The sequence below is a fragment of the Grammomys surdaster genome, unplaced genomic scaffold, assembly GCF_004785775.1.
Source record: "Grammomys surdaster isolate TR1022 unplaced genomic scaffold, NIH_TR_1.0 165, whole genome shotgun sequence".
Taxonomy (NCBI): domain Eukaryota; kingdom Metazoa; phylum Chordata; class Mammalia; order Rodentia; family Muridae; genus Grammomys; species Grammomys surdaster.
In genome coordinates, this window is record NW_021604613.1 from 8098039 (window position 1) to 8112189 (window position 14151).

Here is a 14151-nt window from a genome sequence, read left to right on the forward strand (position 1 = left end):
CAATTCTGAGAAGAGTGCCAACTGGGACTAAGTCCTACCACTTTAAGAGTGTCTGGATGCATTTAAAACTGTTATTTGAGAAGTTGGCTGCCTTAGCATCAATAGCTCACAGTGTTTATTAGAAATAGTTAAAGAGGTACATTTTATTTGAAATCTCTTTTGCCTAGTAATACGGTACATGGTAGCAACTGTCTCAAACCAAACGAGCACTAATGTGGCCTATATGTATTTTTGAAAGAAAGGCAGCTTTCTCTTAACGAGCCCCTGTGACAACTCTTAGGGAATGCTCTGACACAGCAAAATGTGGTTTTAAAAAAATGTATTAGCATGCTCTGTTTTCCTTATGATGAAAAAATACAAACAAGTAAAAGCAGTTTGCAAAAAGTAAATATATACTTGTATTCATGACAAATAAGTACAAACTAATAATTCCAGTCAAAAATTTTAGTCATTCTTTTTTTTTCTGGCCCAATTATGGTATACAAATAAATATTCCATATATCTTTTCCAGGTTTCCGTAATTTGTTTTCTTCTGGAACATTTTCCCATACCTAGGACTTATCTTTAACACAGTAATACAACATGAGTGTCATTCCTCTTGAGGGTCCCAACAGTAAACACAGCTTCACTAACAGGAGAGTAATTGTTCTTACAAAACACCTATGAGAACTATGCATGGAACCTGTATAAGATGTAAAGTTACCTGCATCCCACAACAAGAAGTCCATGATACCTAGAAACAAGATTCTCAAAGCAATGTTCAGGTAATGCCTGTAGCCCCTCAGGCTGGTAAACTAAATGTTAAGCTAATGGTTTTACCCACCTTGATTCCACTTCACTGTACTGTGTGTCTGATTAGTTATGGTCACAAATCAAGGAACAAACAACAGCGTAGGACAGTCCCCAAAGCAATCAAAATTAAGGAAATCCTTTCATCAGGTTAAGAAGACCTGTCAGTGATAACATGCAGTTTCCGAGAGACCATACAAAATTTTTTCTTGATATTAATAAGAAAATTATGCATCAGTGAAAATGCAGGCTTAGAAATATGGTACTGAGAGTTTCAATTTATGGTATCTTCATTGATGAGAGAAAGTGGAACTCTTATTACGAAAGAGAGCTGACCTCTCCGGCATTGCTGATGGCTCCCTAACCAAGCTCAGTGTTCAATGATGCTGTACAAATAAGAAGCAGTGGGGGAAATACGAAATATCTGTAATAAATGCCATCCTGTAAAGTAGTTGATGGATGGAAGAGAGTCTAATGCATTTTAAATAAATGCATATCATACTATCACATATAGTGAGTCTTACAAAATTATTACTTAGATGCACAGTCCTTGCAGTGGTTGACATGGCAACTGTGAAGGAAGTCAGGTTCAAAAGCTACTTCTATTGTAGCCGTCAGCTGATGGAGCTGCTGTTAGTCATATTGTAGGTCCCTTCGCCTTTGGTACGTTCAGTGCAAAATATTTCGGGGAATTTTTTTTAACCTTTATAAAAATAAAAGGCCCTTTAGTTCCCTTGAGCGTGCTAAAAAGGGTAATACTAGCAAGATGCCCGAGTAAGCATGGAACATGAAGATGGAGAGGTGGTACATACAATATGGTAGGTAGGTAGGTCCTTATATACATCTTAAAGAACAGAAATATGATGAACCTATAAAAAATAAACAGAATTCACTGTGTACATTTTCCTGATATGCTGTGATTAATTGCTAGATATTTTTAAATTGTTTTCATGCATTATAAAGCATAAAATCTGTCATTAGTAATTCATTGAATAAGTTGTCTTCAGCCATAATTACACACATACCACTTGCATTGCATTGTTACAGACCACCTTATCGCAAATCTTTAAAGTTATCACACACTGACTTAGTTTCACTTTTCACACTTGTCCTGTGAAGGTTGAAACCTATAGTGCACACCATGCAGGCACTCATAAGCAAGAAATAAATATTCTGCTATAACTTAGGGCTTAAACAAATGTACTTTCAGGAAATATATATATATATATTTTAATGATTTTCTTTCACTTGCGCTAATTTAGAGATTGGGTCAGTGCTGCCAGTTTGGCTTGAAGTGTATTTACGGGAGAGTTTCAAGATTCTTCTGAGTCCCTAAATGTCACCACAGGGTTGGTCATGTGCAGATTCGTCTTTTATCTTGGAATATGGGAACAAATAGGAAAGGTTTGGCAGTCAAGAACTGTTGATTCAAAGACTGTTGGGTTGTTCCATGGGCACCAAGCTCACCCCAATCCTTCCAAAAGAACTCACAGCCAATCCCCATACACAGGAGCATATGTTCCCAGAGAGCATCACTCAGGTTGTTGTAATGGAAGCTGAGGCTTGAGACTATTAATGCTGTGTCACTCTCCGGGAGGCCAGCTTCTGGAACTACCTGTCCAGGAAGAGCTGAGCATCATGCTTCCAGGTCACTCAAGTCCAAAGGTACTGGTCTCTTCAACTGCTGTCAAGAGTTTTTCATAAAGCATGGAAAAGGAAGGGTATGGAGGAAGATCCAGGCGGTTAAAACAAGTGTGGGCTCTGCAAACAGAAGAAGCATGACATAATTTAGCAGAGGGGCTGAGTAAACCAAGTAAATGCTCCTGTGCATCTGCACGAGTGCATAAGTGAATGTGTGTATGTGTGTGTGTGTGTGCGCGCACGTGCCCGCCCACTCGCATGTGCACGTGCGCACATTCGTGCATGTACTAAGAGCGCTTCTCTTTCATATTCAAATTTATTTGTTATCATTTTCACAGTTACTTGAGGAAAAGTGAAGATATTTCAACTTAGTAACCCCAGTCCCCAGTTAATTGTGATTGGTAAATAAAGATGCCAACAGCCAACAGCTGGGCAAAAAAGACATAGGTAGGATTGAGGTTTTGAGGGCTTGGGTCAGAGAGGACCATGAGGAGGGTAGGAGGGAGGAAGAAGCTTTCATGTAACAACATACAGGAGGGAGAAGGAGAGCAGCTATGGGCTAGGGCCAAGAGAACTTGGCCCAGAGGACTAGGTTAAGAGCAGCCCAGATGGAACATAGTAAATAGTAAGTGGTGACTTGGGTTATCAAAAGGAAAGCAGATTCTAACAGCACAGAGGGTAGGCAACTGCCCAGCTTGTGCTGCCTAAGGTATATTAAAAACATAAAGGCTGTGTGTGTCCCTCATCCAGGAACATAAATGGTCTAAGGCAGGGAAGAAGCCCTGGGCCAGGATTTCAATATTTCTTACTACGCAGAGTTGAAATTTTCTTTGGAAAGTAAGACCCCTAAAATATTTTCTTTATGTGCCACCCTTTAGAAGATATATTTCATACATAGTATTTCTTGCTGAGTTGTATGAGAATGAAAAAGCCAAGTTCAGTCTTTTTTCTTCCTTTCTATTCAAAGACAAGAATAAAGACTTTCCAAAGAGATTCACTTTGATTCCCTTCCAGCACTGTCTGTTGCCTGGATGTCCCTTGGATAATGTGTGGCTCAGTGGTTTTTCATTTTCTTGGGCAGAGATGAGCAGCAACTGTAGCTGAAGACCAGACTGTGGCTTAGAGTTTGGGAAAGTCCTTGGCTAGACTTGTCTATGGACGTCTGCAGATACTGTGACTGCTTTGAATTCCATGCTTTCTTTAGTCTGCTTTCTCCATGTTCATAATGTGGGAAAAAAATGTCCATTTAATCACAGTTATATGCAGTACTCTTTTTTTTTTTTTAAGAAATACCTGTTCTTTTGCCAAGTTTGGGGGAGGGGCAGTGTTTTCCTGTTATTTGCACCTGAATCACAATAAAGAAATAGTCTCTGAATAGTACATCTTATCAGGGGGCAGATCTGCACTTTTGACACAGGATAGGAAGCACCCTATCCTGAATTCACAGCAGCTCGTGTGCTAGAGCTAAGTAGTTTACACTCAATTTAAAAAAAAAAAAAGTGAGCCTGAAAGTAATGTGTAATTTGAGGAGCCATGAGTAGGATATTTGTAAAAAGTAATATGCAAATTTTTATTGTTACCAATTGTTTCTTACTTATGAGGTAAATATAACTACTGTTCCTATAAGTAATACAGAACAGGGGGAAGACGAAAACTTTGGTGTTGGGGAGATTTGGAGTTGAACCCCACTTTTACCAACCACACCAGCTGTGGGATTTGGAGTGTCTTAATAGAATTCTGAGACCCAAATTTCTTACCTGTGAAAAAGAGTAAATATAATAAGGTAGTTTATCTCAGACAGATGTGAGGATTCACTGAAACAGCAGAAACGTGTTTTCACAGAATGGCTGGCACATAGCGTTTAACTAAATAATAATAGGTCATTGTTAGGTACATCTCCTCCTCATCACGAGGACTCTATCCTGATTGCCTTCAGTAAATTGCCCAAAGCTAACCATGACCATGGGGACGGGGCATAATAAAGAGATCATAAAGCAGGTATGTGCTCACATGACTTCTTAGAAACAGAATACGAGGGGTTCTGTTAACACTGAAGAATCTCCGCTCAGGTTTTCCAGTCCTGTAACCTCAAACTGAGACACACTGGTGGGAATCACCTCACCGATCTTTGAAAGCAAACTGTAAAAACTAAACCAAAACAAAAAAACACCAAAACCCAAAAATACAAACATCCTAGAATTTCATACCATAATTCTTCTGATAGCTTCTTATGATGGAGTCCAGATTGGGAACTCAAGGCAAAAACAGTTTTACTAACATACTACTGAGTTCTATAGATGGCTTAAAATCTATCTGGTCTTAAATTCTAAAAAATAAAAAACAAAAAAAACCCTCTGAAAATACAAAATAAATGGTTTCATTTTTGTTCCAGGAGAAGGTGGAGATAAATATAAAAGTGAAATATGTATGCTTTGAGCAGAATAACATGTCAGGCTTCCTGTGATAGGCAGGGACAATTCCTTATCCCATTTGACTGAAATATGATACTTTAATTTTTTAAAAAATTTTCATTGTTTTGTCTACTTACTCTCAGCTTTCACTGACTTTTCATGACTTTACCTTCTTTACCTGCCTTTTCTTTTTAAGGCTTTTATTGTGGTAGAATTTACTCTTGTAGCTATTGTCAAATGTCCAGGTTTGTGGCTTTAAATGCACAGTTACTCTTGTCCATCAACTTGTAAGGATCTAGAATTGCCTGGGAGACAAACCTCAGACGTTCTTCAGGGGTTACATGGATTAGATCAGCTTCTGTGCATGTCTATGAGAGGATATCTAGATTGGATTAATTGACGTAGAACAGCCCATACTAACTAGGGGAGGAGCCATTCTCAGGTCCTGGGCCTTGGACTGAGCAAAGAGGAGAAAATGAGCTGGCACTAGTATTCATTGTTGTACCCCCTGACTGTGGGCACAGTATGATCAAGCACCTTACACTCTTGTGACCATGACAGAGATGCCCCTTGAACTGTGAGCTAAGTTCAGTTCTCCTTCCCTTAAACTTCTTTGTCAGGGCATTTTAGAACAGCAGCAAGAACAGGAACTAAAACACATGGATGGACAAGCAAACAGCATTATCATCTAATGACAGAATATTTACATATGGCAACTGAAACTGTCTCCATCAAACAGGAAATAGATTTTGTTTGTCTTCCCCCTGTATCCCTGGAACTCGCTGTTCTGTCTATGATTTTTACTACTTTTGTGTACTTTGACTAAATGGAATCTTAAGATATTTTTGCATTGTGTCTCGATTATTTCAGTTTACATAATATTTATAAGGTTCACATTGTAACCATGGCTCAGAATTCCCTTCATTCTTAAAGCTGAATATTAATTCCACTGTGCATATATAACATGATTCCTTGGTTTCAGATGACTTTAGCTTGTGTCAAGTTGGCATAAAACTAGTCAGCATTCTTATAGAATAGCCATCCTAATGGGTATGAAATTCATTTGCAGCCGGGCAGTGGTGGTGCATGCCTTTAATCCAAGCACTTGGGAGGCAGAGGCAGGCGGATTTCTGAGTTCGAGGCCAGCCTGGTCTACAGAGTGAGTTCCAGGACAGCCAGGGCTACACAGAGAAACCCTGTCTCGAAAAACAAACAACAAAGAAATTCATTTGCTTTCTGAAGCACTGGGGTTCATATTGATTTGTCTCAATGTTACATAATAACTCTGGGTTCTCTGGCTGGATTTGAATGAGCAAGCTGCCATGCATCCCACAGTCTCAAGGAATGAATGTCACAATAACCTAAAGGAGCTCAGAAATACACCCTTCCCTGGCTGAAGCTGCGATGAAAAATAACCTCTAATATCAGGAGATAGCTGATATTAGACTAAATAGACAGTTTCACTAGGCCATGCCTGCACCCTTGCACCAAGAACACGGGGAGACAAGCAGTGGCCATTGTTTTAAATCACTACGTTTGCATGCTTTGTTTTGTGGCAACTAGAAAATAGTAACAAGTGTTAAGGTCATCAAACGTACAAGGAAAGGTATAGAATGTGATGACGGTTTAATATGATACAATCACAAAGCAAGGCTCAATGCTGAAGCAAGGCAGAACAGGAATGTCTCTTTCAGTTCCTGTAGTATCTTTACTATTGTATCTTATCTAGGAATTTCCCCCAAGACTGGGCACTACAGTTCTCAACACAACTGGAAGGACTTGCTTCTCAAGTTACATCTGGTTGCACAGCACATAGTTATCATAAGCCAGCTTCTGAATGAACAGATCTGGAGAATGTTACATGAGGCTAGAGACAGACTAGATTCTAGAGGGGAAAGACTAAATGGTTTTCCTAAGCTCAAAGACAAGTAAGTGGCTCCCCCAAAACAGTATTTCAACCCTGGATCTCCTCAAGGAAGCCCAACTGTTAGGACCTGCCACTCATGCCTGGGAGCTGGGAGCCCTGGCACTCTACACGCAGTTTGCACTATAGTCACATCCGAGGAAAGGATTGAAGGGGAAAAAAACCTTAAGTGAATTTTTAAGGAACTATTCAGTGGCAGTATGCAGTAGCTCTGGGGACGAAGGTCAAGTTTAGGTCAATCCAGAAGAAACTTGGGAGATACCTTGGGGATTTTTAAGTGACCAAACTGTCACTGAATCTCAGGCTTACTGGACAACAGAGATACACAGTGGGGACATTTTGGAGTACTTCAGAATCACCCAAGTAGTTATTCACAACAGAGAGTTTGGGTTTTGTCCCTTGAGATTCTAACTCAGATGTTTAGTGTGTGTGTGGGAGGGGGTGTCCTGGCGATCTGCATTTTAAGATTCACTCCAAATGAGTCAGATGTAGGTGGTCTCCACTATAGAGAGACAACAAGCCAATTAGAAATACAATATCCACACTGACACTCTGTGTGCTTTGCAAATTTTTCCAAACTGCATACAAACAAGCCAGCACTGCTAATAAGGAAATTGAGGAAGTGTGGTTAAATACATTCCCCAGTATTTACCATCAGCTTGTTGTGTGATCCAAGTAGGAGAGAGAGAGAGAGAGAGAGAGAGAGAGAGAGAGAGAGAGAGAGAGAACAAGCAGCAACAAGCAAACAAAACAAAAATCTCTTGAGGCTTTTCATACTCCACCCCCATCCGTTCTGTGCCCTACAAAAGTGAGCAGAAAATACCAGGAGGACCTCTGGACTGTGTTGATATTGGCAGCAAAAGTGCACCCAGCTTTTCAGTCTCAGTAAGAGAATGTTTCTTCAAATCTTCCAAAGCCAACCACCCTGAAGCCATAATGAGTTTACCTCACTTCAGTCTATGCGGCCAAAACCACTCAAAGAAAGCAAGTCTGAACCCATCCTTGGGAAACCATGCTGGCACCAATACCAAGATTTTCAAGACCTCCGGATCTATGGTCTGACTTAATGGCTTTCAGGATTTTTCTGGTATTAAATAGGAGGCCATAGGCTTGCCTTCTTTTGGATTCTGTATGGTTAGTCAGTTATCTAACCCAGTAAGCATCACAGCTATGTTTTACAAGCTACTTAAGTTGATTAACAGCTCCCTGTCTGGGGTGAATGTACTTACTCATTCTCTTATTCTACACCCAAAAGTATTTTATTTTGTACAAGCACTCAAAATGCTAGACAAAGAAGAAATCAAAATCAAGATTTTAAAATAGAGCAACAGAGACAAGAGACAAGAAAAGAGAACCACGAACCCTGTCTGAAGTAACAGATGTAATACAAAAGTAAATGTGTTATCATCAAATAAATCCTTTGCTGAATTAGAATGTGCCAACACGCTCTTCTTTGATTTGCAATGATGTCTCACCCTTCACATCTCAGTTTTCTTATCCCTATTTACACTTTTTCATCAAGAAATTTGTCAGTCAAAAGTAATACTTAAACACCCTAGAGGTGGGGCAGCAATGGTACACACCTTTAATTCCAGCACTTGGGAGGCAGAGGCAGGTGGAGCTCTATGAGTTCCAGGACAGACAAAAAAACAAAAAACAAAAAGCAAAACAAACAAATAAAACAGACAAAACTGAAAACAACAGCAACCAAAACGCCCTGGAGAGTTATGCATGGATCCTGAGACATATCATTTCTGAATGTCAAATTTTCTTTGGCAATGTGTGTGTTCACAAACTGACTTATCAAGTCCAAATTTTACTTAGTTGCAGGTATCTGGAGAAGACGCCTGCTCACAGACCTGTGGGCTGTTGTGCCTGGAGGAGATAGCTCTTGTCTCCTCGGGTGTATCCCTAGGGGGTCTGCACTCACATCTCCATCCTGTCTCGGCTTTTCAAGTTCCCAATTCAGAAGACCAATGGGTGCCTGGGAAGAATCTAATCCATTCACTTCTAAAATCTTACTAACAGAAAAATACCTATATTATTTCCCACCTTAAAGGTCCCACGTCATGAAAGTTTGCCATACAAAGTGTCTTTGGTGATCAAAATTTAAATCTTCCACTCTTAGTATTCTGTCTAAACTCCACCTCCACAGTTATCTGGCAACACCCCGGTATGCTCCTCCCCACAGTTACCTGGCAACAGCCAGTTAGGCGTGCCCACTATAAAAGGGGCTGCTTGCCCCCTCCTCTCTCTCTTGTTCTCTTGCTCTCTGTTCTCTTGCCTGTAGGTTCTGTCTGTCCCCTCACCCCTCCCTCCTTCCCTTTCCCCTCTCTCCACGTGGTCATGGCTGGCCTCTACTTCTCTGTTCTCTCTCTCTCTCTCTCTCTCTCTCTCTCTCTCTCTCTCTCCCTCTCTCTCCCTGCCATCTTCTCTTGTTTCTCTTCCCACCTTTGCCCTCTGCCCTGAATAAACCCCCTCCCCTTTGGAGAAAGCATTGCATCACCAGGAAACCAGAGAAATGCAAACCGTTTGGTCTGGTGTGGTCTGTTCTGAGCTGCACGCCAAAAATCTAACATCCACTTATATGACACTTTCTTATTCATTCACTTGCCAAACCAGTGCTCACTGAATAGATACTGCATGCCAAGCACTGAGCTCTTCAGACAGATGAGGAAGAAAGGTCTGGTCTGTCCTGAAAGAATTCACATGCACAGCAAATAAAGCCTAAGGGTCAGGCAGCCTGTGGTCTGAACTGGGGAATTTGCCCTGGGCAAGTGGTTCTAATAAGTCCCCACATGCCTTTGGATGTTTGATAAAACATTAGTCCTAGATCTGAGCTATACTTTTTCCTGAGGACTGAGACACCTTTGTCTAATTAATCCAAAAGATTCCTGTGGGTTATATGTGGTTCAGGAAACAATGATAATACAATGAGTTACAAGTCTGTTCAGTTACAAGTTGGGGAAGGCTTTGTAGAGGATGCTGTCCATGCCAAGATTAGAAGGATTTGTAGGTGTGCAGGGCTTTTCCGGATCAATAAGAAGTATGTTTCCCAACAGATAGTCTGGAATCCTAGGAGAGAAAGCATTGCATCACCAGGAAACCAGAGAAATGCAAGTGACAAGGGCTGAGGCTTGACAAGGCCAGAAAGGGAGGATAGCCAAAGGAAGGCTGGGTGTCCATGCAAAAGTCCTTTCCATTTGAGGATGAAAGGGAACAGTGGTTGTATGTCCAGGGAGACAGCAGAGGTACCATTAGACAAGGCAGCAAATAGAGGATCAAGATGAAGGACAGAAGATGAAATAAGACCCAGAGTGACGGGTTCAGTGGAGGGACCCAGTGTCGGTTTTCTTAGCCTGGAAAGCATTATTAGCAAAAATAAAGGTAAAACTTGCCATAATTTAATGTTTTTAATTCTTTAAAAATGTTAATAATTTCTCTAGTATCCTTATTAATTACTTTCTCAAAATAGGAAATTTAGACTATGAACACTTGTTGACACCAGGACACAAATATCTATGTGACCAACCTATGGTAGCATACAGCAACTTCTGATCACCAACCAGGTTATCAATAAATATGAACCAAGTGGAACAAAATCTAGGCTGCTTATTACTCCAACTACTTGTTTTCATAGTATTTGATGGAAAAACCCTGGTTGTTTGTTCATGTGAAGACTGCCACTTTTCTCCTTATGTTTTAAGGCCACTTGCACAGAGATCTATTTGTGTGTCACATAAGTACTTGTTCGAAGTAAGAGTAGGGAATTACATGTCACTTAAGTCTTCTCATGTGGTCACCTTAGTGAAGATGCCTGGTCTATGAGTACAGTGGAGAATGCTACAGTGGAGGAATTCCTGCCCTGCAGATGACGAGTAAAAATGCCCCAAACTATGCATTCCAAGCAAGTTCCTTCTTCACCTACATTACTGACTGCTGTGTTAGTCTTTACTTAACCTGTGCATTAATGTGTATTGCCTCATTTAGGCTTTAAGGCTTTGTAATGTGAACGCTGATATCAGTCCTCAGCTTTTGAGATGAATATAGAAAGTCAAGTTTAAAAACATTCTACTTTATAACCCCTGTGTGAATGAATTACGATTTGAGGAAAAAATAAATTATTAAAAAAAACCCATTCTACACACAGTATGCCTTGGGTGTCAGGTGTTCAGCTCACTGCTAAGGTCAAAGCCATATTAAATTCAAACAAGGTCCTTGTTCTCGAGAAATTATATTATGGTGATGGGGCTGGGGGTCAAAAATAAGTATGAGAACTAAACTTGCTGAGTGAATTAGGGAAGTCCTCTGATAGAAATAAGATGTCCAGAATGGTTGATAGGAATCCTGAGTGAAGAAGTCAGGTGGGCTCACATCTCAGCTGAATTCTCAGGGATGTGGGCCAGCAGAAAGTAGACCTGGGCAGCAGGTCCCACAGTCTTCAACTAGAACTGGATCATTATATTTGAAGAGTAGCCAAGAGGCAGTGTGGGCTGAAGTCTGAGTTAGACTCCTGACTCAGTCTCCCACATTTGAGTGCTTGGGAAGGAGACTGAATTTCATTTCAGCAACTGAAGGATGCAAGTGGGGCAGAGAGATGACCTTCACACATAGGCTGGATAGATGTGGGGGTGGAGCAGAGCAGGAGGAGTCTGGCTGGCTGCCTGCTGCAGTGATCCAGGTGAGAGGTGAGTGTGTCATGGAGTAGGCTGGTGATAAGAGATGAACCTAGTTTGTGTTCTTAAAGCCAAAGGAAAGGAATAGCTTACTTTTTAACAGTTGTGTTGTCTGTTGCCCACCAATATAAACTTACAGAATTATTTATGAAACAGCTCTCAAAGCCTGTTAGTAAGTTTGACTTGGATTATGTCATCTTCTACTGCAGGTAGCAAGAGAACCTCTTCATTAAAATTTTTGCCAATTTTGTCATTCTTTTGCTTTTTACCTGAGTGAATTTTTAGATACTCACCACCACCACCACAATTTTAAGAAGCTGGTCTTGGACATTCAGCCTTCTTGTCTCTGCTTTCTGGCCTGGCTTCACAATCTACTTTTATAGTAAATTACCTACCGTCCAAAGCAAAGACAAATCCAAAAGATCTATCACATTTCCATATGTTAATAACACTACAAGTTGATTCAATGCAAGAATAAGGTAAAAATCTTTAAGTATTTCTGTTATACAAAATTGATTGGGTGGGCAGGGGGTGTTGAGGAGGGACATTATATTAGAGGTTAAACTGAGAATCTATGACAAGTCCCTCTCACATTAACAGCCTTCTCAGACACCAGTAGCTGGACTCGTCAAGACAGATTCACAAAAGTGACACCAATGGGTGTTTCCACAGCTCACTCTTGTTCCTTTTTTTTTTTTTTAATTGAGCAAAGAGCCATTTTATTTCAGGACTCCCTTATTGCTTTTCTATTTACTAGCTGAAAGTTGGCCTGGATGGTAAACAATGCTCTTACTGGAGGAAGAAACACTGCATTATTGATGAGACTGCAGAGCAATAAAAGACATGGAAAGAGGTTCATAATTAATGGTGTGAAACACAAAAATCAGCTTGCAGACAGGTTGTGCAGGGCAGTTCAAATCTGTACACATGTGTGCGCACATGCAAGCAACTTAAGGATGAGTGCAAGCGGACACTCCACACTGTTAACAGAACTTACCTCACCGTTGGACTTTTGACTGATGTATGTGCATGCATATATATATACTTTATACACATTTAATGTATTTTAAATTTTAAGTAGTTTCCTTGGCATGTTTGCAAAATGTTTTTGTTTTATAACACAAATAAAAAGTAGATTTTACAGTGAGAAAAAGATTCTCATTAAAGAGAAGAGAAGAGAAGAGAAGAGAAGAGAAGAGAAGAGAAGAGAAGAGAAGAGGAGAGAGAGAGAGAGAGAGAGAGAGAGAGAGAGAGAGAGAGAGAGAGAGAGAGAGAAACTATTATATGTTTCTAGGTCTACTCCATTGGGTATGGCAGTTGAGTGTGCCTTTGACGACAGCATTTTGAGAGTGAGGCTAAGGCAAGGATAACAAATTCAAGGTCAACCTGGGCTGAAAAATCACAAAATCCGAAGTCCCTTTCTGTGGTATAAAATCTATTTCAAAGTGAATTCTTACATTTACTTTCCCAGCTTCTGAGCTAACATTCTTTTCAATCTCCTGACACAACTTAAATTCCTAAATTAACATTTTCTCTTTGGTCAAAACCCCACTCTTCCCCAGTGGCTGCAGTCCCTGCTACTCTCTAACTCCCCGTTTTCAATTCACTGGCAGATACCTCAAATGAACTTAGAGGCTGTGTGTCCAGATAGGAGAGAGCAGTGCTCTGTACTTCGCAGACTGGCATGTGAACGGTCTTTTTTTTTTTTGGACTGTTTGAGAGGAAATGCCATAAAGTGAGTTTACTCTTTACTCATAAAACCCATCAGAGCTCCAGGGGGTAGGAAGTCTTCTACAGAAATGCAAATTCTGAGCTAGCACAACCAGCAGCCACAAAGCAGAGGAAGTGCAGTAATCTGTTCAGGCTGCTAGTATCCATGGAAACACCATTGAGTAAGTTTCAAGTCTCTATCAGCTAAATCACTGGTTACTTTATTACTATAGAAGAAGAGGGAAAAGTCATGGATACAACTTGTTCTGGCTTCAGGACTACCATCTGTACTTTAATGCATTTCTTGGGTAACATTTGATCAGAGCTACCCAGGGCTACCACAGAATGAGAATAAGGAAATCAAAAAGCACAAGTCACGCTTGCTTGAAAGGTTGAAAGACTGAATTATCTGTCCAAGACCAAGAGCCTCTCTGTCATCACTCTGGCTTGTAATGACAGCTGTCATCCTTCACACCCTTCCAACTCTGCAGGTTATAGCATCTCACAGGAAGATGATGCTATACTTGTGAGAGGGGAGTTTCAAAAATTATATTTATTTTTAGTAAGGAGGACATTAGTTCTATGTAGTATATTTGTACAGTATCACAACTTAAATGATAGACACAGAATCACTAAGAGGGAAAACAATATAGTGGAGCTGACTGACTTGAGACCTACCAGCCCTCAAGCTCTGTGAAACCAGGAAACAGCGGAGTGGAATGTGTGTGTCTGTGTGTGTGTGTGTGTTTTGGGGGGGGGGTGACTTGAGTGTGTATGTATTGATCTTTGGAGTACTAGGCTCAGTAATATAAAATAATGTCTTTAGGTCTGAACCAACTTCACAGATGCCTTTACATTTAAGTGATAATCTCATAAAGGGCAGTGACAAGGTTATCAGTGAAGAAATTGCTTCTGATAAAACTGCCATGTCCAGAAGTGATTTTTCTTATGCTTTTGTCTAAAGAAGGTGTGTGTGTGTGTGTGTGTGTGTGTGTGTGTG

The 14151-nt window shown here is 40.5% G+C and overlaps 1 protein-coding gene across 1 annotated transcript in view; it reads right to left on the reverse strand.

Annotated features, from left to right (window-relative positions):
- Nucleotides 1-374: 374 nt before the first annotated feature.
- The window catches only part of Hecw2 (HECT, C2 and WW domain containing E3 ubiquitin protein ligase 2), a 203930-nt gene continuing 190153 nt past the window's right edge, over nucleotides 375-14151 (reverse strand). The window contains exon 28 of the mRNA XM_028765597.1: nucleotides 375-2550. Coding sequence (XP_028621430.1) covers nucleotides 2439-2550 — 112 coding nt within the window. The 3' untranslated portion in view covers nucleotides 375-2438. The remainder of the gene's footprint in view (nucleotides 2551-14151) is intronic.